General features: G+C 41.0%; 1 protein-coding gene across 2 annotated transcripts in view; it reads left to right on the top strand.

Moving 5' to 3' along the window:
• Positions 1-1,678: 1,678 nt before the first annotated feature.
• Positions 1,679-25,818, top strand: part of SYTL2 (synaptotagmin like 2) — a gene marked incomplete at both ends in the record, with an annotated part of 43,689 nt that continues 19,549 nt past the window's right edge. For both annotated transcript variants that reach the window (XM_082014275.1, XM_082014274.1), the window contains 7 exons: positions 1,679-1,779; positions 14,381-14,529; positions 16,651-16,789; positions 22,227-22,299; positions 22,882-22,981; positions 24,014-24,895; positions 25,616-25,687. In XM_082014275.1, coding sequence (XP_081870401.1) covers positions 1,679-1,779; positions 14,381-14,529; positions 16,651-16,789; positions 22,227-22,299; positions 22,882-22,981; positions 24,014-24,895; positions 25,616-25,687 — 1,516 coding nt within the window. The remainder of the gene's footprint in view (positions 1,780-14,380; positions 14,530-16,650; positions 16,790-22,226; positions 22,300-22,881; positions 22,982-24,013; positions 24,896-25,615; positions 25,688-25,818) is intronic.

The following is a 25,818-nucleotide window of genomic DNA, read 5'->3' as shown; positions in this document are numbered from 1 at the left end:
ACGACATAGCAGTTCTGACTCCATCCAACAGCTTACAGCAGCTTCGAGAATGTTTGGAAGGTTTACTGTAAGGAATTTAACTTTGCAAACCTGGTAGCTGACCCTTCAGTCAGGAGTGTTGTGTGTTTTGGGAGAAAGAGTATTTTGGTCAAAAATATGTTATAGAATTCCCATTTGGGTGGATTCTGAGGAAATAATCTCTTAAACCTGTTGCTTTTAGTTCTGAGTAGCATGTGAGAAGCTTTTATGGTGATACAAATTTTTGCGACAAAATCCTGCAGAAAGAGGCACTGTACCAATTTGAGAACGCACTCCTGAAGTCTTGAACTGGAGCATACAAATTCCTCTAACACGTTCCCAGCCTCCTCCCATCTCACTGCTGCAACATGTTGCATTTGGCAGCTTCCTGATGACTTCCTCAGGGGTTTTCCTCCGGGGCTTGTGATGACTGCTGCCTTTCTGATCTCCTGGAAGGGGTAAAGAGTCTTTGAAGACTTGGAGTGAGAAGATAGGTGTGGAGGGCAAGGCACACAGCTTGGTAGGAGCAGGGTAGGGTCCAAAAGTTCAATGATTTGCCCTTGTGGGATGGTCTTTTGCTCTGTTTGGTTGGTGGCTTGCCAAAGATGGTGTCCTAGAAATGTGCTAATGGTAAGTAAACTAGCATAGCAAGCTCATGAGTTTTAGCCCAAGTGGTTGATTTTTTTTCTCTCTCTTTAAGTCTTCCGTTCCTGGAGTTTAGGCAACCTTTCTTTAAATAAACAAAACCCAACTTCTAGGCCCTGTGAAGAGAGTTCATGGACTCCAAGCCTATGCTGGCAGAAGGTGAAAACTGCAGATGCATGTTGGGCTGCCTCACTGCAGCAGTATCTGGCTCTTGTCTATCTGCGTATGATAGCCATATACACAGATTTCTTGTGCGCTCTTGAATATAAAGTCAGTACTTGTGACTACACACTTTGTTTTTTTTTTTACTTTGAATGTGGTAAGTGTTCTTGATTTTGTTGTTGTTATGGTTGGTTGGTTTTTCCCCCTTCTCTCTCCTCTAAATTGTTCTGCTGACTTAAAGGACAATTTAAAATGCACTTATTTTAAAATGTATCATTTGAATGACACTTGATTCTGTGTTTTAGGGTGTGAGTTGTCATATTGGAAAAGAATACATTTTCACAGCCACCTTGTTCAAGAGGCCTGTAATACAGGTTTGACTTGAAGTGACCATTTGAACTTCACAAAGTAGTTTAATCACACTGAAAAACTAGTTTCTTTTAATTAAAAATGCATACATAATCTACTTCCCTGATATTACAGCTTGTTCTTCCTTGTCTCTTTTTTAGGGGACGTTTTATTTGTTCTGAAACACTGGATATGCTGGGTCAATGAACTGTTACTTCAGGAAGCAGAGCTAAGAGGACAAGCTGAGAAGACATCATTGCGATGGCAAGCAAGAATGCAACACTTTCACAAACCTCTGTCATCTAGGGAAGCACGTACATACTCTACTGCAAGAAGCCAATATTTGGGGCTCTTTAAACCACTGACTGTAACCTGGTCTAACTTTCTCAGTGCTTGCTGAAAAAGACTTTTCTTCGATACCTTTAAAGTGGACTACAAGACTATCCTCCTCAGCAGGATTTAAGATCTTCCTGGACACTTTACCAGCCCCTACACACACAACAAGATGATCGACCTAAGCTTCCTAACAGAGGAGGAACAAGAGGCAATAATGAAGGTGCTGCAACGGGATGCAGAGCTTAAAAGAGCTGAAGAAGAGAGAGTCAGGTAAGGATTCTAGTGCCCTGGGCTGTCCTGGGAAGACCTACACAGGTCATATACTGAGTTATTCAGAGCACAGGAGTAGATAAAAACAGTCGATGCAGCGGGCCTCGTATTCCACAGTATATGTGGTTTGGAGTTTTTTATTCCGGACTAGATTTAGCATAGTCTTAGTCTCTGGATGAAATGCCTCTACTGCACAAATGATTCATTACTAGCCAAAAGACTAACTGTTGATTTGGACCCTTACAATTCCCTAAGGGGCCAAGCATACTTGGTACACACCTGGCTTGACATGCACCTGGTTTGGTTTCCTCAGAAATGGATTCAGTTTGCAAGTATCAAAACTTCCGCAAAATGAACTAAGTGGGGGATTTGTTTCAAAGGAACAAAAAAGGCAGTATAGATGCAAATCAGCAATATGTCGGAGTGGTGAAGTTATACCCCAAATATGTGGAGCACTGGAGCTGCAGTCCAGAGGAGGTACTAACACTATGCTCCGTTGCCAAGAGAAGTCCTTGCAATCCATGGCTAAAGCAGAAAATTGCTCCCTGTTTTCTTTGTGGTATCACAGACAGAGCAATGTGTCGTTTTTCTAGAGTGTTTTGTGTGCTGGGAGGTTTTCCTAGAGCTACCATTAGGGTAAGTGCCATGGGTAGAGATGTATGCATGGAAAGCAGCATTGTCCAGATGATTTGACATTGACAGAGCCAACTACACATGTACAAATAGCAGTTGCATAGTGGTTTCAGCTAATCAGATAGCTACCCGCTCAAGAATGAGGACTTCAGTAGTCAGGCTTTTTTCACAGTGTGAAGAAAAGTATCTGTTACGGGTACACAAAATTACAAGTGGCCGAATAATGAAAGAAGGAGCCTCAGATGCTGAAAGGTCAAAGTGCTGCAACACAAATAGATGTTTACAGGTCTCTAGGCAGGATTTTCTCTCATTGATTCAGTAATCATAGAATGGTTTCAGTTAGAAGGGACCTTTAAAGATCATCTAGTTCCTGCCATGGACAGGGACAGCTTCTGCTGGCTCAAAGCCCTATCCAGCCTAGCCTTGAATGCTTCCAGGGATGGGGTATCCACAACTTCTCTGGGCAGCCTGTTCCAGTGTTTCACCACTCTCATAGTGAAGAATTTCTGTCTTATATCTAATGTAGATTTACTCTCCTTCAGTTTAAAGCCATTACCCCTTTCCTATCATTAATCTTCCCATTTTCTCTAGGATTCTTTCTCATTGTGATGTTCCTCATAAAGACATGTATTTCCTATTTAACTGTTATGAAATTATTCCAACCATGATGTGTCTGTGTTGCTTCTCTTCTGCTGCGAAATATTTTTTTAACAAAAGCCTTCTGTGTAGGCATACCCCAAAGCAAATGAAGCAGCAGCCTGCCACTTGCCCCAAGAGTGCTGTTCATTTTGCTGTGTATGCTTGTGCAGGCTTGGGGTCATGTGGTGATCATGTTCTGAGTTACTCCTCTTGCTTCTTTCAGTGTAAGAGCAATAAAAGGCAAATCAGTAGCTTCTGGTTAAAAAGGCTTCTCCTCTCAAGGCATTTGCTTCACTGAAGACTGAAGGTAAATTCATTACAGGCAGTGTTCCAAATTGTTTTCCTGCTATCTTACTGCAACCTGAGGAGATGTTCTCACCACATAGTTTTGTCTCCTCCTTCAAAAAGCAGAAAGCTGACATTGCTGTAACAGAATGGGCATTTTCTTTTCTTTACTCTAGGTAGAAAAATACTGGCTTTAGTCTTGGGCTGGTACAGCAGTGCCAGGTCTGAAACCACTCAGGGAAAGTAATTGTACATGTGAGTTTGAAAACAGTATCTGGGGAAAGGAACCCTTCCTGGAACAGAAAATGAAAAAAGCCACTCTCAGTAGTGGTCTGAAAGGGCTGTCAACAAGTATTTTTGTCTGTATAACTTTGTTTTTGTAATTTGTAATTCTAGTTCAAGAGGGTGTGGTGGAAAATGCAAGGGACTGCAGGTTGTAGCAGCCTGTAATCAGCATGCTTGTTTCTACAACAAAATGTCTCTTCTGGTTTCTGAATATTATAACTTCTGAGAAGCTGGCAGCTTACATATGAAACTGATTTTTCTGCATTGATGTGGCACATGGAGCTTGCTTTTTATATATTACATATTAAAACACTAACTGAATTATATCTCCAGCCAAGGAGATGCAATATTTTAGTTTGAATTCTACAGCCTTGCACACCTCGGAGATTCAAAGAGCTGGGATTGAATGTCACATACAAACATCACACCCTGACAAAGTGTTGTGTTTATGTGTAGATAATGGAAGTCTTTTAACTTCTTCCCTCTAGAAGAAATTCTGAGGTTTGAAGGTTGTTTTAATAAACTGTGCCATGTTCCTGGAGCGCAGACAAACTGGTAACATGACAAAATCCTTTTTGAGCAATTTCCTAGTGGAATTTTACAAATCATCTGGTGGAGTCCCTTCTCTGCTAACAGCTCCTAATATTGCTTATCTGTAGTAAAACGGTGCTGATTAGACTGGCCCACACAGCCTCCTTAGCAGTCTGCTTTAATTCCTGGTTTGTTGAATGCTGTAATAAGTGTATGCCCTGTCCCGTGGCTCCTCTTGTGTTGATCTGAATCGGGCTGATAGTTTTAGGAATGGTATCGTTTTGGGAACAGCATGCCTGCTTCCTCTTTGATCTGTGCTGCAGTATGTCCCAAAGGAAAGAAACCCCACCTGCAGTGCTGCGTCCAGCTCTGGAGCCCTCGGCACAGGAAAGACATGGACCTGTTGGAGCGGGGCCAGAGGAGGCCACAGAAATGCTCCGAGGGCTGGAACAGCTCTGCTGGGAGGCCAGGCTGGGAGAGTTGGGGTTGTTCAGCCTGGAGAAGAGAAGGCTCCGGGGAGACCTTAGTGCAGCCTTCCAGGACTTCAAGGGGGCATAGAAGAAAGATGGGGACAGACTTTCTAGCAGGGCCTGTAGTGACAGGACAAGGGGTAATGGTTTTAAAGAAAAAGGGCAGATTCAGACTAGATCTAAGGAAGAAATTTTTCATGATGAGGGTGGTGAAACCCTGGCCCAGGTTGCCCAGAGAGGTGGTAGATGCTGCATCCCTGGAACCATTCAAAGTCAGGTTGGACGGGGCTCTGAGCAACCTGGTCTAGTTGAAGATGTCCCTGCTCACTGCAGAGGTGTTGGACTAGATGGCCTTGAAAAGTCCCTTCCAACTCAAAGATTCTGTGATTCTATGAAAGGGGTATTGACGTTGTCTTCTCATGGGTAAAAGGGTCATGAAATCCTGGATGACAAGAAGGTGATGGAAGGAAATCAAAGACATTGCACCCTTTTTTTATTCCTAGTGCAAGAAGATGCCTCTCTCTGCTTCACTACCCCAGGAGGTGTTGCCAGCTCCTGAACGGCAGTGTTTCCAGGGAGGGGAAAAAAGGCCTAGAATGGAAGAGCTGAGTGACAGTTTGTCAAGACTAGAAGCTGTTTTTCAGCATATTGCTGACTGACTTATTTTGTTGTTGTTGTCAAATCTGCTATACCCTGTTCCAGCTGGGTTTTAGGTATTGAACAAGCAAGTGGACTAAGCACATAACTGAATTTCCTGGCAGTAGCTTCAGCATTGCCCCTAACTCTTTTTTCAGTTGTGTAGTTCAGACTTAGCATAGTTTTGGGCCCTTTCTGGAGACAGTAACGTGGAACTGAAATATCTGAAGTTCTGGCTCGTGGTTGGGTGACTGTTCTGTGGTGGAGTGGCTGGCCCCTGGCACCAGCGTGTCTGAGGCAGAAAGCTGTTGTGGTTGCCTTTGCGACAGGGTTCCCTGCTGTGGCTACCAGCCCTTCCCAGCAGAGCCTCCTGGCAGTGCTCTTGTGGGCTGTGCTGGGGATTGTTTGCTCCTTGTGTAAACTGAAGGAGGTTAATGATAGGGAAATTCTGATGCAGAGTTGTTTGTGTGGTGGGTGGTGACCGCTGTGTGCCAAACCCCTTTAATGCATACATTGGTGTGGCATTGCAAAAAAAGAGAAAGCTTCAGGGGTCTGATTCTGCTGGGTGCTATGTACACTTAACCTTTCTCATAATGTTCAGTGGGAGTACGTGGCTGTTGTTTTTTTGATTCTGGTCAGCTTTAACAGATATCCTCTTCAGTCACTTTTCAAGGCAGTTTTCCTCATTGTAGACTGTCAAAGGAAGGCTTTTTTTTGTGGTGATTTTTCTTTCTTAGGATGGGATATATTTAAGGTATTGGGATGAGTTGAACATTGGCGTTGGGGGAACTGGGCTTACCGTTGAAAATGACATTCAATGACTGTCACAATAATATGTTCTTAACATCTTCATAAAATACTTTTCTGTTAGATGTAACAGTTTTGAGGGTGCACTTAACAGAGGGAAGGTTCTTGGTTGGAGATGGTTTTGAACAAGTTTAAAGGGCTGATTGAAGATAGAAGAGTTTAGAGTTGCTGTCTTAGAGGTGCTGTCAAAGCTAACCTTCTTTTTTCTGAAACTAATTACACATTTTTTCTACTTTGCCTCCAGGGTATTTCTTCCAGAAATACCTCAGTATCCACTCAAGTGATTGTGTCAGCTTGGTGTAGTGTCTGCATAGTTAGGTAACTAGGGACCAATTATAAGTTCATAATTTTGAAGTATCACTCTTTCTTATTACCATACAATACCTAGGGACTCTTTTTAAAGCTAAATCTCTAGAAAATTGTTTATTTTTACCTGTTCTGCACCCCTTTGTCTTATAAACCCCTTAATATAGATGTCGTGGTTTAGCCCCAGCCGGCAACTAAGCACCACGCAGCTGCTTGCTCCCTCCCCCAGTGGGATGGGGGAGAGAATTGGGAAAAACTCATGGGTTGAGATAAAAACAGTTTAATAGGACAGCAAGAGAGAAGGAAACAACAATGATCACAACAATAATAATAGCAGCAAAGGAATGGACAAGAACGAGTGATGCCCAATACAGCAATTGCTCACCACCCGGCGATCGACAGCCCATCCCCGAGCAGCAATTTCTGCCCCCCGGCCAACTCCAGTTTATGTACTGGGCATGACGTCATATGGTATGGAATATCCCTTTGTACAGTCTGGGTCAGCTGTCCTGGTTGTGTCCCCTCCCGGCTCCCCGTACACCCCCAGCCTCCTCACTGGCAGCCCAGCACGAGAAGCTGGACTGTCCTTGACTGCTCAGCTACAACCCAAAACATCAGCACATTATCAACAGTTTCTCATCCCAAATCCAAAACATATCCTCATGCTAGCTTCTGTGAAGAAAACCAGCTCTATCCTGGCTGAAACCAGGACAATATATTATTTACACTACTTCATGATAAAAGTTTGGTCATCTGTAAATGAATGGAAAAATAACATGTGGAAGAGGTGTGGCTTACAGGCAAGGCAGGACCTCTTTGTATGTGCTCTGCCTTCTGTCCTGACCAGTAAACAGAATGGCACCTTGTGTGTTTAATTGAGGTTTCTTAGGCTGGACATCATCCCTTCTGATCCTCACTGAATCTTTTTTGAAAGCTTGCTTGGGCTCTGGATTGAGGTTGGCACAAATAACAATAACTTTCTCTAAATTTAGAGCTAAGAATATGTTAAGATCCTGTCAGAGCATCCCCTCTAGCAATGTGATTCTGAGGTGCTTCTCAGGGTACTGGTGTTATCCTTAAGCCTCAGTGGATTCAAATTAGTCCAGTAACAAGCCAGTGTGGCTAATAAGAAAATAAAGCCTACAATTCTTGTGGAGCTGACTCTAAAAACACATTAAAAAAAAAAATCAAACTCACTTTGCAACATATTTAATTCTTTTATTTTTGGGTCAACAAGAAGCTTGCTTACAATGTGAGCAAAGCTTTTTAATCTGAAATTAATTCTACCCTTAGTGATAAAAAAAAATCTCTGTAGGTTGATTTATTGCAAGACTAAGAATTAGGTGGCTTGAACTCTTTTGCTGAAAATTCAAACTGAGAGATCATATCTCCTGTTGTCAAACAGAAGTTGCTGTCACACATTGCTCGGACATATTATAGGAGAAATGGAAATTAATTGTTATTAATGGAAACTCATGCTATTTTTATAACTACTTCTGAAATCATATACCTGTGTCTAGTGGTCATACCAGGGACTTCTGATTAATTTTTAACAGGCTTCCTTGTTTGTAAGTATAATGTGCTGGTGGTCAAAGTGTACGCATGAGACTCTGCACTTGGAGTTTGCCTTTAGCCAAATCAGGACATTCTGTAAGCTCTTTCTTCATGCCCTTAGTTGACTGACTTCTTCCTGGCTGGGCAGATCTGCTGAAGAAGAAAATGCTCCATCACCCTGTGAACAACCTGGAGTATTCCCCCAAAGGAGCTTGAGGATAAGACTATAGTTGCCTGCTGCCCATACCTTCCTTCCTGTGCTTGGCTTTGTGTAGTGGTTGCATGAGATGAAAGCAGCTCAGATACATTTCCCATTGCCAAAGACAGAGGGATCCAGCATGACAATTCAGCAACAACCTTTTTTCAAATAAATGAAACTTGGTCAATGTTTTTTTTATTCCTTTTTTAGGTTTAGCAGTTTAAAAATGGCTTCTTTTTTTTTTTTTTTAAAGCTTGGTTCAATGTGTTAATGGGGCAGGATTTCTGAGACATTTTGCAATAATCAAAGTATCAAGTGGCACTCACAGCTGCTGATTACTTAGGTAGGTAAGTACCTAAATACACCCAGATGGGAACTTTCCTCTTTGGGCTGTAAGGTGCACCTGTCTGGATGGAAAAGAATAGGCTCATGTCTTCTGGATGAGTTCCCCCATACGGACATTGCTTAGCACCAAATGTGACTTTCCAAACACAGTGACTGTTGAGGAAATAGAGCAATTTTTTTCTCTGGCAAAGTGTGCATGTCATTATTTATCTTTTTTAATAAAGCCAGCTGACATAAGAATGATTCTGGGTTTGGTGAGGAGGTTGGTTGTTGCTCTCCAGAGACACATTTAAAAAACCCAACGAAACAAACCCACCCTGTTCTGAGGGAAGTCCTCTTTTACTGAAGTCTCCATTTGTCACTGGACAGACAAAAAAAGCAGGGGGCCTATATATCCTCCAGAAAGCTCTTCTGCATCCTCTATGGTTTCTGACAGGTTTGTCAGACCAAAGTAATGGTGAACTGCCTTGGTCTCGGCCCACCTTGTGAAAAGCCATTAAGAAAAGCAGGACTGTTTTCATCTTAATTTGGTGAGGTAACGAGGGGTCGGGAAGAGACCTTACTTACTGGTCTTGGTAACAGACATGGCATCGGACTGTACTGGGAACTGGGCTGATACCTTTTCTTCCCAGTATTGATTGCTAACTTGTCTACTAGTAGCAGATGGATTATTTGACTGGATGATGCTTGTTTGGAACAGCTAGTGAAGCAGGGTGGATGGATCTTATGTCGTATGGTAGAAGAGTGTGCTTAAGGGAAAAAGTGGATACTAATAAGGCTTTTTAACCTCTAAGTTGAGTACTCCCCCAGTAAGTATGGTTTTCCCTACAGTACAAAAACTGTCTTGGTAAGATCTATCACATATTTGTGCCTGGGACTGTGTTGTATTATTGGGTACCAAACTGAAGGCTTTGTCTTTAGAGCAGATAAGTCTTGATTTGTAGGTTGCCTGAAATCCTAAAATGCAACCTATTCTTTAGCACAGCATCAATTTCTTGGAGATGCCCTTGCTGGTGGCCTGAAGAAAGCTATGATATAGGCTCTTCTGCTCATTTATAGTTGCTTGGATGTGTCCTGTGGGCTGTCATTTGATCAGGGCTGGTTTTATGCTTTATACACATACTTTTAAAGCCTATAAAGTACTGGGAACACTGTGTTTGAGCAGAACCTGTGAGCGAATGCACATACTTTCTAGCAACCTCTCCTCCCCAGTATCATATGTGTGCAGCTACCATGCAAAAGGAATAATCCGTATTACCAACTTGGGACTGCCCATTATAAATGTTCTGGGTGTAGTTTGCTAACAAATGCCAGAACAGACTTTTTTCCTGTACCTTATCTAGATATGTGCAGACTAACAAGGCATGCTCATGTGAAGTGGGATGTTTACTCGTTTTGCCTTGTAACCCTCTTACGGCTGTTTTCCACTCTCAAAGAAGAAAAAAAAAATGTAATCAGCAAGTCTGACACTTATAGTGCCTGGTTTAATATCCTTCTCCACTCATTTGGTATTTCATTTGCAGGACAGCTTTTGGAAGTGGATTTGTAGCTAAGGTGGTGGTATCAGGCTTCAAAAAGCTTTTCTTTCGCCACCAGTCACTGGGGTGCTTTTTTCATATGTTCAGAACAGGGGGTGTAAGATGCTAATAAATCTGTCTCTGAGCCAAATGCAGACCCTGATTTAAACGCATCTTAGTTTGCCACAAGAAGTCCCAGAATGTGTTGGCACCACACAGACCTTCTGTCCAAAAAGCTCAGTTTAAGCTGTCAATTGAGGAATAAGGCAATAAAAGGTGTTATTAAAATGTCAATGGTGAGGTTTCAGTTGGATATTAGGAAAAATTTCTTCACCAAAAGGTTTGTCAGGCATTGGAACAGGCTGCCTAGGGAAGTGCTTGAGTCAACATCCCTGGAGGTATTTAAAAGATGATGGTTTTGTGGTGGACTTGGCAGTGCTAGGTTTACAGTCAGACTCGATGATCTTAAAGGTCTTTTCCAACCTAAATGATTCCATGATTCTATTCTATTCTATGTTCTTGCAAATTCTGTGGTGGTTTGTAATATGGACAATGAATAAGAGGGGGTACAAGGGAAGGAATTAAGAAACATTGAGGTGTAGCTGAACAGTTTTAGATATAGGTATGTATTGCTAGATACTGTTGTTTCAAAAAAAGAAGCAGAAATCATCACTTTGCCCTCACATGCAATGAGCTATTACACTAGCCTACAAAGCATAACATAAACCATTCCAGATTTGCTGATAGGAAGGTTGACAGGGATTGATTATATCAGAGCAGATTTCCTGCTTTACAGAGGTACTACGTGATTTGGCCTACTATCAGATATTCTGGAGGTGCGGAGAAACAACCCAATTAATACCCATGTTAGATTTTTGGTTTGTTTGCGGAGTGCCTAACAGTTGCTTTGTATTCCCATTCAATGTAATTCTGCATGTACTTAATGCCCTAGTGGGATGAAAAATTTGTCGTCTTGCCATCAAAAATGGGGGAAAAAAAATCATATTAAGTAGTGGAGAAACTCAGGCTTATTTTAAAAGATGAATTTAGAGTTAATTCCTTTTAACTGTGTACCTTTGTTTTCTTGAGTTTAACGTTCCTGTAGAAGAAACAGGCACTAGCTTTATTATAACTTCAGGCTGTTTCACTCTGAAAACTGCAGCATAGGCTAACTGGCATTTTAACAGACCATGGAGGGACTCCAGAATACATGCTTACATCATATGTAAAGCTGTTATTGCATTTTCTCCTAATTGCAAACTTGGCAACTGAGCCTGCAATCTGAATCTTAATCTGGGTGCCTACTAGTTCTTTGGTCACCAAGAGGAAAATAACGTAATGACAACTTGGTTAGCCTTTCTGTTGACTGGGGAGCTGCGGGGAATGAACTGTTGGCTTCTAATCCTGTTGCGGTGTGCTGGGAGGTGTACATAGCGGTGGAAAAGCATGGCTGCAGTCTGATTTTTCTCCACAATTCCTCTCAAGGTAAACCACAGTCTAATGTCTTGCAGTGAAACAGGCCTACACAGTATAAGCAGTTTGATACTACTGCTAAGGTCTGCTCATAGCAGAGCTTGAGAATTCAAGTAGCATTGTAAAAATTCCCATTTGTAGCTTCAGTGTTTTTGCAACAAGTCTATGATGTGTTGGTGAATGCAGGCTTCTTAAAAGCTTTTTTCTCTGCCAAGACCTAGAATTAATTGTCTCTCTGATAATGGAAATCTGCTTCTTTATTTGTCTGGAGAGTGTCTGGGAATAGCTTTAATATTTATGTTGTTCTTAGTTCCCCAAAAGACAGGACTGAGAGGCTAAATACGTCTCTTGAAGAGGCGAGTAAGCCAAGCTAACAAAGGTCAAGTGCTACCAAGGTGAGAAGAGAAGGCAAAAGTAGTTTGTAATTCAGCTGCTGTGAGCTTCTGTCACTTCTTACCATACAAGCCCTATCAGACAGACAGGCCATTTGTAAAGGAAGTACTGTGTAAATTGAGAGCACATTTATACCTTTGTTATCTCCCAAAGTCTAGAAGGCCTGTTGAGATGGAGTTAAGGTACACTGACTTCCATAGGCAGCACGCAAGGGTGGGAGCAAGGTGCCTGACATTCACTTCCAGCCAACCTGACAGCTGCGTTGGCCATGGGTGACATTTAATGAGTCTAGAGCCATGACAAATCCGTGCCTCTTTGTCCTGCTTATGTTAGTTGACCGCAGATCGGAGGGTCCAACAGGCAGGTAAGTAGGCTGACACAGCTGAGAGGCCTGCGAGCCTGTCTACTTCTGCAGTGATTTACTGGTCTGAGCTGACTTGTAAAGGTGTCCACCACACCTTAGTTTCAGTGGATGAATACAAAGGGGAAAGGAGTAAAAGGATTGAATCTGGGGTAAAAGGATTGAATCAAACAGGGTGAGGACATTGAATAATTGTCCTGTGACTCAGTACCTTCTCACTAAAGAACCTCCCTTGGCATGTGCTGTCATGCTGCCCTGAAGCACTAGCTGGGGTCAGAGCTCTGCTGCCCTGCAGGCTGTACAAACAGCTGAAAAGCCAGTCCCTAGCCCGAAGGAGCATCTCTTCTGAGAAGACAAATAACACGTGGGAAAGAAGGTGAAAGGGATAAGCAGTCATCTGTGTAAAAAGTTCTTGCGTGCCATATTTCCACTGTTCCTGCTGCCTGTGTTCATAAACTGGCTGAGCAATGAGGACTTGGCTCATACCTGAGTAATGTATTTGCTTGAGGACAGAGGGAAGCTACTGCTGTGTTCCTGCTCCAACTTGGAAGACCTGCAGCATATGAGAAGTGCTTGTTTTGGCTCTTAGAGAAGCAGAGAGTTATAAGCAAGAGTAAGGGCCAAACTTTAAATTGCCCAGTAATGCTATGGACTGTTGAGTCTTGGCATTAAAAATGCCAGTGGTGACCTCATCTCCTGGCAGCCTCAGATGTGTGTGGCTGATTCGAGACAGGGAAGTTGTTTACTCACCAAGGAGGGACTGACTTGTTGACAGTACTTTCAACAAGAAGCTTTAGGTATTCAAATCCCGATAGAGCTGATGCGTTCAAATAAGCCTTTTCATTTCTGTCCATACAAGGGTGAAGGAGAGGCTGGGTGATAGGTGAGAATGGCCCGTCTTATTGTGGGCGTTGGGACTGGCTCAGTGTCCTTTCTTTGCTGTGAATGTAGAGTGAAGAGTGAAATCTGCATCCTATAAAAGGACTGTCTCGATTGATAGCTACTTGATCCCTCTAGAAGTTCCTTCTCCTAAACTCATGAGCAATGTAAAACTAGCATGTACCTTGGGATTGGACTAGATGACCTTTAAAGGTCTCTTCCAGCCCAAACCATTCCATGATTGGCCATTAGGTCTGTGGAGGATAGCACCATGCCACAGCAATGTGAACTGTGTTTAGCTTTAAAGTCTCTGAGTAACTTGATTTGTTTTGATTTCTCCCTTGGGCTCTGTTGTTAGCTAGTTTGCTGAAGGAAAGGACATAAATGGAGAAGGTAGATGAAGCCTAGCTTGACTTTTTTTTTATTAAGTACTCTCTAAATCTGTGTAGTAACTTTTCTGGTCTGCAGGTTAGTCTCCAAGCCATGTATAAGCATATGTCTAATGTGCTATATGTGTAATGAGGAAAGAAAATAACCTCTCAAACTGCACATAGTAAGTCCTTATTCTGTAAAAGTATGCTTCATAAAAGCAGGGTGACCCTGAAACCTGAAAACAAATTATTAAAAGTTTGCTTCATGGTATTTAAAATGGCTGCAGTTCATGCAATGGATAAGTTGCACAAGCCCACTTTGTTGTTTCATCCATGTGATATTGTCTTCCTTTGTAAATCATTGTACTCATATAAGGATTTTTGTGTAACCTATGGGAAAAAAATGGCACCGTCTTTCCAGTGCACTTTTGGAATGTGTGTGTAAAAGTAGTGCCATATGAACAGCCTGAAAAGGCATCCTCTGAGCCCCCAAACAGTCATGGATTTAATTTTGGCACAGATTTCTTACGCTGCCCTGCTAGCTTATCTCAGTTTTAATCTTGGAATACTGGCCTTTGGAGGCAAGAAGTTAAGATTCTGCAGTTATTGGAGACTTCTGCAGAGCTGTCTCTGCTTGAGAGTTTATCATAGCAAAGCTTTTTTTTTTTTTTTAAGAGTTATTTCAACTGATGCTCTGAGGGCAACAGGGCTGAGGCTCTTCCCCCTCCAACTCATTATAATCCTTCTAAATTAAATAAGGAGAGTAACAGGTCAGAAGATGGAAATAACAAGCTGAGACAGTGTTAAGAACAAAAAACAAATACCTCCCAACCAAAAATACTCTTATTCTGTTCACACAGGTAAGTAGATTGTGTATCTCATTTATTCTTTTTTTTTTTTTTTTTGTCCCTCCCCAGACATTTACCAGAAAAAGTCAAAGATGATGTTCAGCTAAAGAATATGAGTGGGCAGTGGTTTTATGAAGCAAAGTCAAAGAGACACAGAGATAAGATACATGGAGCAGATATTATTAGAGCTTCCATGCGACGGAAGCCTGCCACTCTTGGTAAGCATTTGGATTGTATTTTATTTTGCAAAGGCTGGGTCTTGCTTAGCTAAGCTCAGACACTGCTGTCTGTGAAATACAAGATGAATACTGGTATCTCTAAAAGGAGAAAATGATGCAAAAATGAGATTTCCTATGTAGTTTACAGTGTAAGCTTTCCTCTCCCTCAATGCTATGTATTGAAGAGAATTCTGTGTGATGACTTGTAAGAGGAGGGACTGGCTTGTGTTTATATGTAGGACTAAAACCTCTCTGCACTCCTGGACTGCATTCTTATTTCCATTTTTGAGGCCCTGTGAGCCATCCTGGAACATGCAAAGAATCAGAGATTGAGGAAATTGCTCCGTAGTATGGATTTCCAAGATTTTGGGTGCTCAGTTTGAGATCTCTGAGGTCTATTTTTATTTTTAAGGAGACCAAAGGTGGTTCAAGCTGATTTGAAATAGTAGGCACCATGAGCTAGAGCTAGTGGTTATAACTACTGAAATATATGTGCTGGGAGCTCTGGCAGCTAGAACTGGCATCTTGTTCCACGTTACCTTTGAATGCACCCACCGTTCCCCAACATCATGGTGGGTGTCCTCAAGTGATCTATTAGAAACGTGTGTTAAAGCCAGCTGTGTTCATGTGCCAGAGAACAGTTGCAGACATTAATTTAGTAGTGCAGATAGGTAGTAGTATATTGTGTGTAAATTGAGTTACGTTGGCAAGCCTGGTGCTCACTTGATAATAAATATTATATTCTGAAACTCTTATTTAAAAAAATTAGAGTGTGGAAAGATAATGCACTGCATTTAACATCAGAAGCAAGTGCAGTGTTTTGTTTGGAGAGAAACAAAACAAAAGAGTAGAACATAAGAGCTGCTCTACTGGACCAGACTGAAAGCTCATGTCCCCAGCACCCTGCCTCTGAGAGTGCCTGGCAGCATGTGTAGGCTCCAAGGCCAGGACCAGCCTGCAGCCAATTGCACCTCAGACTTTTTTGAAACAGAGGAGGTATTTCTGGCTTATTTTTTCCCCATTAATTTGTTCAAGAAGTTCTTTAACGCCATGCCTCTCTAACATTCACCATGCCCTGTCTCAAAGCATTTTAAAATGAAGGTTTTCCACATAAGAAGTAACTATTTCCTTTTCTGATTTTGAACTGATCACCACTAACATTATCCGTGGGAGAGAAAGTGAACAGTCGATCTATATTCACAAAAACATATATAATATAGTATACAGGATTGTATAGACTTCTGTTATATGTCTCCCAGCATCTGACTTCCTCATCTGAGGAGTCCTGGTCTATTTTATTATTCTTTGTACAGAAAGTGATTTTTTTTCTTGGAGAAATTGAGCCCCATTCCCTCCTAACCTCCTCTAGTTGTACTAAATCCTTTTGACTTAGAAAGGCAGGACACTCATTATTATCAGCAGTTTGTACTGATATTTGTAATCTTTATAATATTTTTTTAAGTTCTACTAAGGGATTTTGCTGCGTGCTGGTGAAGTAAGTGAGGTGCTTCTTTCAATACTGTGGATGGACAACAGCTCGCTACTTGCTATATGTGTTGTAACTACAACTTAGCCTTGTTTTCCTGTGTCATTTGCTGAATGAGTGGGGCTTTTTGGTTGGTTTTTTTATACTTAACTTCTTGTGGTAATTCTATCCATAAAGGATTAGCCACCTGCTTAAATAACATTTATGACCAACTTCCAATTTACTGTTGTAGGAGATTAACTGAACTTCAACATATTTTCAGTTTCCTATGATTTAATTTTTTTTGTTTCCTCAGAACACTGAAGTTAAATTTTCGATGTTTATCTACCTGCAAGAACTACAGGATCAGTCTTTACCAGGGTTGTTGTAGAAAACTGCTCCATTTAGAATCACTTTAAGGTCTAAAGCAGATGTAGCTGGAGTAGTAGCATGAAGTATTCAGAGCAGTATGTGACATCTCTAGTAGCATTAAAAAAATTATTCTTCAGAATGCACCAAATCCGCTTCTGTACATAAGTCAAGTATGGTGGACTTTTGAAGTAGCTGTAGGACTGAATGCAAATACTTGTATTTGCTGCTTAAGAAGTCCTGTATGAACATATGGGAGACAACAATATTCTTGTTTCATATTTTAGCTGAAATGAGTCAGAACAAATCAAACAAAGCAAAGAACAGCTGGGTGAGCAATGTTAATAAAGAAGTCTTTGTGCCACCAGAACTACGTGGCATTGTGGAACATCAAGAAGAAGAGCAACAACTGAAATCCAGTTCAAGGTAAGCTGTCTATTTAATCACAGTTAGTATGTATATATCAGGACTGGTGCAACTTGTGAGCCGTAAGTTCCATCCAAAATATTGTACTTTCCTCTTATTTCAAAGACCATCAAATGCTTCTTCAGAATCACCCAAGGAATCCATGCATGTGAAAGGTTGACAAATCATAGTCATCCATTGTTAATTGTTCTGCATTCAAATGCAGAACAATCTTCAGCTTACCTCAACAAGGAAAAAATTGCCAAAGGTGTACAGAATGGTCCCACACATGTTCTCATGTCACAGCTTAGTCTGGCTCCCAGAAGTGAGATCAGGATTTTCTGGTTAGAATGCATGGCCATGATCAGTCCTTTGCAGTTACTAATAATGGGAACAATACCCTCTGCATCTCTTCATTCAGTCACTCAGCGATACCAGGCTATTGATTGAATCAAACTGAATTTTAAACTTGGATCATATGAAGAATCAGAGATTAAGAAATTGCTCTTTAGAATTTTCCGGACTTCTGGGTGCACAGCCTAACATGTCTGAGACTTTTTTAAAAAAGACATCAAATGTATTTCAGGTGGAAAGAACCAGAATCTTTGGATACTTGCAGAAAACAAATCTGATTCTACTGAGGAAAAATGAATGTCTTTCTGCAAGAGAGAAGCTTCCATTCAGAGTAGGGCAAGACAGTCAGCTTGGGTATGCCTGAATGGCTATAGCTGTTGCACAAAAGCTGGATGAGAAACAGTTTCTGAACTACAGAGGATTTTGTATTAAATCACTCAAGTCTGTAAATATTCCAAACAGCTCCATTTTGCTTTGAAATATTCTGAATTTATTTCTGAGAGAGAAATGTCCTCTCTTTAAAACACATACATGTAGTAATTCATTGGCTGAGTGAAGAGCTTTCAAAAAAAAATGCCTTTGAAGAGGAAATTGCTGATCTCCTAGGTAGGGTGACAACAGGTGGAAATGAAATGTCTTTAAATAGCCAGACTCCTCAACATCATTGAGGAAGCAAGAACCAGGGTGTAACACAGATAGCTATTGTTTTGTGCTTTCAGTGAACAGTGAGAGTTACTTCTTAGGTTGACTGTTTTACTTCTCGTCATGTCACTGGTCAGCTCTGTAACATTTCACTTTCTTATCTGTCTTCTAAGTCCTTCTCTGTCTGTCACCTGTTTTTTCTTTGCAGCAAGGCTTGTCTCCTACTGTGCATTTGTTCAGTATCTAGTAGCAGTTCCATCTTAAACTTTCGTGGTCTGCAAACTGGGCACGCACGCTCACGATGAATAGCACCAAAGGTTGGTGTCTTAACTCTGGCTTGCATTAATGCTTTTTATTATTCTTTACATATCATTATCGGTGAACTCAGACGGGTATCTGTCCTACCCATATCTGAAATTGTGCTGAAAATGGTTAGATAAACTTCTTTGTTACAGACTTCCCAAAAAATTAAGTTGTACACTAAGGATGATAAAGGTTGCTCAGCTTCCCCCTCAGTGTTCCTTCCCTGATGCCCTTCCCCAATGTTGTTGGAACATTTTAAAGTGCTACTTTAAGGGTAGGTTTGTGGGAGTGCTCAGTTTTAGAGTTTGGGATTTTTTTCCCCTTCTTCCTCTAAGAGTGGGCTTCAGGCCAGTACTAGCTTGCGAAGCTTTGCACAAACTGAACAACTGCTAACCTGAGGATTGGGACCAGAAAATATGTGATAACAAATCACCTATACCATTTTTGTTATGGATCCTATTCTTAAATCAAAACAATTCTTAACAGAATGTGAAGAAAGTTCAGTTCTGGTAGATCTGTTTGTAAACTGCTGAGGGTCAAATCCAACCCTGGGGCCAGCTCAACTGCTGTTGAGTCAGGGTGCTGCTATATTAGGTGGAACAGAAATCAGCCCACAACTATATTCTTAAAATTAGCATAGTGATCTTCATCCTCACACCTCAAATATCTAAATTCAGTAATGAAGCTATGAACAACTTTTTTTCTTGGGCATTATATCACTGTGGTGCTTTTCTTGCATACCAGTGCCTTTACAGGCCAGGTGTGTGAATTGTCTTTTGAAGGTGTAACCTTGCACAGAACGAGCTTTCATAGGGTGACTCAGACTGTCAATATTACCTCTGTTCAGTGACACCATCTGTCTATATGCTGAATCTCAAAAAGGACAATGTTAAATGGGTTTTTTCTTTCAAATTAAGATTTGTAGGTTCTTTTCTTCCCTAGGCTGGAAAATATTCTTAGCCTTCATTTAACAGGTGACAAGTCTGGGTCCTAGACTTCTGCAAGGTGAAAATTTGAAAAAAGCCTTAGTTCTTAAAATCCATGTAACTTTCCTGGAATAATAGGGGTGCTGGGAAACCTAGGTAAGGACATTTTTATGGAGTACCATTAAATACCTTTACTCACACCAGATTCTCTACGCTTCAGGATGAGCCCAGGAAAGCCTGTTGGTTTGAATGGGAGGCCATTCCTGAGTAGACTGTATTGACAGTGCCTGCAAATCTATAACCCCTTTCTCCAGCTTTGTCCTGCCCTCGCCTTGTTGCCTCCTTGGTTGCCTTTCTTGGTCCAGTGCTGTCCAGTCTCTGGGGAATTCGGGCTTTCGCTGTGGTTCTCAGCACTTTTGTTTTGCTGAATTGCAGTGCAGGAATTATTTTTAATCATCTGGGTGTATTTATCAGCTTGGCTTCATACACTCTCTTAGATTAGCCTTGTGAATGCAGCCTATCTGGGAACTGTTTGTTCAGTTTTCCCATCTGTATGGGTTGAGGGTAAACTCATATTTTCAGACCTTTTGTTATGAAACCTAGTTATAGGATTCTAGGCGTGGTTTTCCCTCTACCTTATGCTTTCTTTAGAGCAGGGCTTCCAGGATGTAATGCCAAATTAACAGCTCTTTAATTATTCTATGGTAATCTGAAGTAGCATTGCATTAAAATATTGTGGGACAGTGTGCGTTTTCAACAAGACTTAAAAAAGTTACTTCCCCACCTGTAAAAACTGCAGACTGAAGAATGTCTTACCACTTTCTTGCAGCCTGTTATATATTATGTTATAATACATAACAGTATTATCCTTGTTTGAAATGAGGGAAGGGTTAAAGCATTCATGACCTTGACCTCAAAAAAAATTCAAAAAAAATCATGTTTGTCCTGTTGGGTAGTAGATGGAGTAGCTGAGACACAAAGTGCAGGAGCACACAGGTGCTCATAAAAACAAAAACACAAACTCAAGTGCTTATAAAAGCAAGAACGTAAACTCCAGTTCAGCAGAAGGAAGATTCTTTAAGTATAAGTAATTTCAGACTTTTTAAAAACAGTATTAGAACTAAGGCTAAAAATTGTGATGTGGAATGATATTTTAAAAAGAAATTTAAAGTTGCAATATCGACCTCATTGAGAACTAGGAAAATATTTTTTTCTTATTAGGATCAGAGAAGAATAAAGAGAACAATAATAATATACCTAGCATGTGCATATGAGACTGTTGCAGTTACTCTAGAAATACAAACAGTTTATTTTTTCACCCAAGACATAGTTTCCATTACAAGATCAGCTCACACCTTGAGTTTGTATTGCCATGCATGGTGAGATATTTCTTAAAGGTAGTGTTGAACCAAAAGAGCAAGGAAGAGATGTCAAAGTTTATAGGTCAGATTACAGCTGGTATTTTTATCCTAGCCTTATGTTTACGCTGCTCATTACAGTGTCATCTTCTCCATAATGATGTTGTTCCATTTGTAAAATGGGAGCAATGTCACTTCTCGGACACACTTAGCATTCCAGAGGCCAGTAGCCTTTCAAGGGTGGCTGCCAGACTATTTTTTCTAAAATCTGAGATAAGCTGTATTGTACGCTGGAGAAGATGGGAAAGTTGTTCTCTTCTCAGCAGAGCAGACTGTTGCCAGTTACCTGACTGGAGAGATCTTTGTCCGTGTGAGGAGGGAGCTCCTGTTTGTACCCGGAACTTGATGAGAGCTGGGAGCTGTTTTCTTGTCCTGAGATCATAGAATCATAGAATGAATTGGGTTGGAAGGGACCTTGAAAGGTCATCTAGTCCAACCCCCCTGCAGTGAGCAGGGACATCTTGACAGGGACAACTAAATCAGGTTGCTCAGAGCCCCGTCCAGCCTGACCTGGAATGTTTCCAAGGATGGGGCATCTACCACCTCTCTGGGCAACCTGTGCCAGTGGTTCACCATCCTCATTGTCAAAAATTTCTTCCTTAGATCTAGTCTGAATCTCCCCTCTTTTAGTTTAAAACCATTACCTCTTGTCCTATCACAACAGGCCCTGCTAAAAAGTCTGTCCCCCTCTTTCTTATCAGCCCCCTTTAAGTCCTGGCAGCTGCAATAAGGTCTCCCTGGAGCCTTCTCTGCTCCAGGCTGAACAACCCCAGCTCTCCCAGCCTGGCCTCCCAGAAGAGCTGTTCCAGCCCTTGGAGCGTTGCTGGGGCCTCCTCTGGCCCCGCTCCAACAGGTCCATGTCTCTCCTGTGCTGAGGGCTCCAGAGCTGGACGCAGCACTGCAGGGGGGTCTCCCCAGAGCAGAGGGGCAGAATCCCCTCCCTCGTCCTGCTGGCCACACGGCTTTGGGTGCAGCCCAGGACACGGTTGGCCTTTGGGGCTGCGAGCACACATTGCTGGCTCATGTCCAGCTGTTCACCCACCGGTTCCCCCAAGTCCTTCTCGGCAGGGCTGCTCTCCATCCCTTCATCCCCCAGCTTGTATGGATAGCGGGGGTTGCTCTGACCCACGTGCAAGGACCCTGTCCTTGACCTTATTGAACCTCATGGGGTTCACACGGGCCCATTCCTCGAGCTTGTCCAGGTCCCTCTGGATGGCATCCTGTCCCTCAGGCATGTCAACCGCACCACTCAGCTTGGTGTCATCTGTGAACTTGCTGAGGGTGCCCTCGATCTGAGGGCATGTTTTGTCATCAGTGGCACGTGTCATCTTTGATATAGTGGTAATGGAGTTCCTCTGTTTTTTTTTTTACTTTAATATTTTGCAAAGCTCTATTTTTATCAGATTTTGGCACTTTCCTCCACTTTGATTTCAGTCCTAGAAGTATAAGTGTAGGATAAGGATGGAGACGGCAACACTGATATTGTTTGGAGAGTGGCTATATTTACCTAAAGCTTGCTCAAAAATATAAAAAATATTTAAAATTTGGTTTCTGTCATGCCAAGTAGAAGTTGTATTGAATTCTTTTTCCTTGCAAAAAGAAATTTTTGCAAGGAAACAAAGCAGCGAGAATACCCCGTTGCTATGGAAAGGAGAAGGTTTGCTTCTAAATCTGATGAGAACAGGCTAAACAGAACACTTTCGGAGCCAAGAGGTTATATTTGAGCATGTACAAGCAAATCTTTGTATTGTTTTTACAAAAAGGCTTAACGTAAAGTTCTGTTTGCTGAAGTTGTTATATGCTTTTTCTTTGCAGTTCTAAAACAATAACCTCTGTGTTAGACATACCAGAGGAAAGACCTATGAAGGCAGGAGTCTCACCAGTAAAGGTATGACTGGTATGGAATACATCAGAAGCTGTCTTTTACATTTTGTGTGTTTTTTTCCTTCATTGGTAAAGACAATTAAAGATTTGAGGAAGAGAGATGATAAATTTTAAAAAATAAGTATTTATTTCTTTTGGAGGGAGATAATGGAAACCTGTAAGAAGTTCAGTGCTAAAGTGCTGTTACGGCTATATTCAGTGGCTGGCTGTCCTTGACATTATTTCCACCCTCTTCAACCACTGAAAAGAATTGTCCTGCTGTGTTCTAATATCTCTGAAATCATAGAATTAGAGATAAAATTATTTAACTTGCAAGAACTTGGGATTTTCAAGTGTCTTTAAGTGTTGGCTTATCTCTGCTGTAGGTGACTTCAAAAAGAACAGGATGAGGCTATCAGTAGCACTTCTGATAGTTCCCTGGTTTATATTGTTTAGGTTTTTTGTTACGTATCTAATTTAAGAGGCATGCTTTCAGACTCTTTGCTGACAAGGTAGTGAGGCAGAGGAAATCACTGCACTTTATTTTTGTCAAGACTTTATAATTGCAGTCAAATTGTTATATTAATAATGTTCATTCCTTTTTTAGCGAAGGAGAAATCCATTTAATTCCACTGTATCAGGTGATAACTTGAGCAGTGGGGAATCAGAAAACAGACCAGCTATTCTACCTCAGCTACAAAAGAAGGGTAAATATACTTATTTATCATGACTGTGAATTTCTTGGTTGTTTATATGGAAATTATTTTTACTTTCATTGCTTCTTTCTGTAAGATATCAAAACCTGTTTTATCTTAACTATGTGGAGTTATCAACTAGTTCATCTCAAGCCCCGTGTAAAACATATGAATATACTCAGGAAATGTCTGTTTATGTGACTAAATGGGTTTTGCTTCCTTTCTTTTACCCACAGTTCCAGTCAGCATTAAGCACTCCATCTGAGAGGGCTGTTTGTCCTGAATTGCTCTTAAGAGAACAGAGAAATTTCCTTTAATTTGGCAGAGTTGTCTTTATGACCTTCCAGTCATTGCTGCTATTGGCTCAACAGAAACAGCCTAACCCTCTTTGATCTCTATTTTTCTCTGTTTTCTCAGTCCTGTTTAGTTTCAAATCTTCCCTTTCCTGCAGTATTCTCTGCAAGCAAGTAGATGAGTGATGATATACGACAATACAGGCATTTGAAGTTGTAATTTACAAGCTCATACGTGGAAATTACTGTCCTGTCTCTGTTTTGAAGCTTGCTAACATGCACATCAGGAATAAAAATAAAAAAAATTCATCTCCCTACTGGGACATTATTTCTATATTTCTGCCTTGTTGCATATGAATGTGGAAATAGCCTGTTTCCATTTCTGTACATTGCTGTTTATGTTCTGAACCTGAAGAGGTGTACCCATATTCAAAAGCTGCCCTTCCCTGCAAGGTTTATCCCTTGCAGGAATAGCACTGATCAAAAATTTGGTGTGCTCTCTGTCTTTGGAATCGTCATATAGTTAATTCTTCTAGAATAAAAAATAACTGCAGGATTTTTTGTTAAAACTTCCTGTTACACACAAATGAACACCTATGTTGAATTTCTTCCTGTGTTTTACTGCAGGTGTTTTTAATAAACCACTTGTTAATAAACACTGCATTCTAGATCTGCACTGTGTCATACCCCTCTGTTTATGCAGATGAATGCCATGTAAACTCATGATTACTTTTCTATACATGTCTTACAGAAATTTTGTCACCCTCAGAAGACAGCCAACCTAAACCAAACTTACAAAATGATGAAACGGAGAAACATAAGAAGCTTTCTGCAGAACCTACTGATGAATCACCGAAAGGACCAGTTAAGCGTCCTGTCCCAAAAGCTAGAAGATTAATTCACAAAGCAACAGATCCTGTGTCACAGAGAGAATACTTTTTTCCAAAACCAGCTAAACGGACTGAGAGGGTTAATGGCATTGGTACACCACCCAGGGGCATTCTGAAATGCAGTTCAAGTTCAAGTTCCACCGACTCAGAAGTTCATGTTAATCAGATGTTAGATGTTCAGAAAAAGAATGGTCTTCCTACTGCAACTATTCTTGAAGAAGAAACTGAGAAGAACTCCGTTATGGAAGAAGCAGAAGACTCCACGCAAATTTCACTGGAAAAACTAAAACAAGTGAGGTTCTCATCTAGCACAGGTAAAGGAGAACCTCTGCAAAGCCCACAGCTACACCATGGTAGAGAAACAGGAGAGTTTGATTTGTTAGAATCTGATGAAATAAAGAGTAGTGGAAGTGATGCTATTAGTTCAGATTCATTTGGGAATAAGCAAATTTCTGCTGTAAAGCCTTTGGGAACCTATTCATCAGCTTTACAAATAAAAACAATAGATGGCTTACAAGAAGATACATCAGCATCTGGCCCTTGTGACAGTAATAGGTCAGTCTTCCTGGTTAATGAAACCTTGCAGACAAAGACAGTTACTCCTAAGAAACTTGAAACTCCACAGAGGACCTTCAGCAATATCCCACCAAACAGCAATAATAAACTGAGTGTTGATGAGACACGTGAAAGTAAATCCAACCAGTTCTTGAGCCATGAATCAAAGTCACACAAAAACTTTACTGGTAAGAGACTAATAGGAGTGAAGAACAGAATGCAATAGCATATAGCATGCACTCATTAATGTTTGAATTAACTAAGAAACAGAAATAGTAGGAATGTGCTACATATTGCAGAATTAAATTCTAAATCACTTTTTTGTATTTTAATGCTGCAATATATTCAATGTTTTTAAGATGATCTTCTATTGGTATTCTTAAGAATTAGCAATCAGATCAGAGCCTGGTTAGGCACCTTTATCATGGATGATGAAGGTGAAGTGATGGCATTTGGATAAAATTCTTGTCGTAAAGCCTGGTAGATCTGTCTGCATGGAAACTGAAGAATTTTTGGGGTACTGCTGTCGACTGTCTTTGGTAGTAATCCAGTTGTGACTTGGGGATTTGATTATGGGACTAAACACAAATATGCTGGGTTGCCCCACCGGGCCTGGCCTCCCCTTCGATGCAGCCTTTTTGTTTAGAATGGGAATAAACAATTTTATCTGCTCACACCCTCAAAAGTAATACAATTAATCTTCCAGTAGGATAGCTCAATGCAGGAATTTATTTTTCACTCTATTGCCTGCAATATGGTTCTTTCCAAAAACACAAGGACAGAGAACTCTCTCCTTTGCTAACAGTTAAAGAAAAAAAAATAATTCTGAGAGATTTTCTAACACAGTTTGAACATTCGTAGAGTCATGTGCCTGATTGCTAACTCTGATAAGTTTGTTTACATTGTAGATGAACATCAGCTTTCTGCTAAGACAGAAGCACATGAGATGTCAAATACCAATTCTACAAGTCTTCAACAAGGTAAGCCTGATCTTGTTGAGGAGCGAGATGCTAACACCACTTTCAAGCCTGACAAACACGTTGATGAACTCCTGAAAGTGGCTGATGAATCGGTATCAAAAGTTTTAGATTGGTTTAAAAGAAGTTCTGGT

This window comes from Phaethon aethereus, assembly GCF_964289735.1.
Source record: "Phaethon aethereus genome assembly, chromosome: 1".
Taxonomy (NCBI): domain Eukaryota; kingdom Metazoa; phylum Chordata; class Aves; order Phaethontiformes; family Phaethontidae; genus Phaethon; species Phaethon aethereus.
This window is presented reverse-complemented; position numbering and strand designations above follow the sequence as displayed.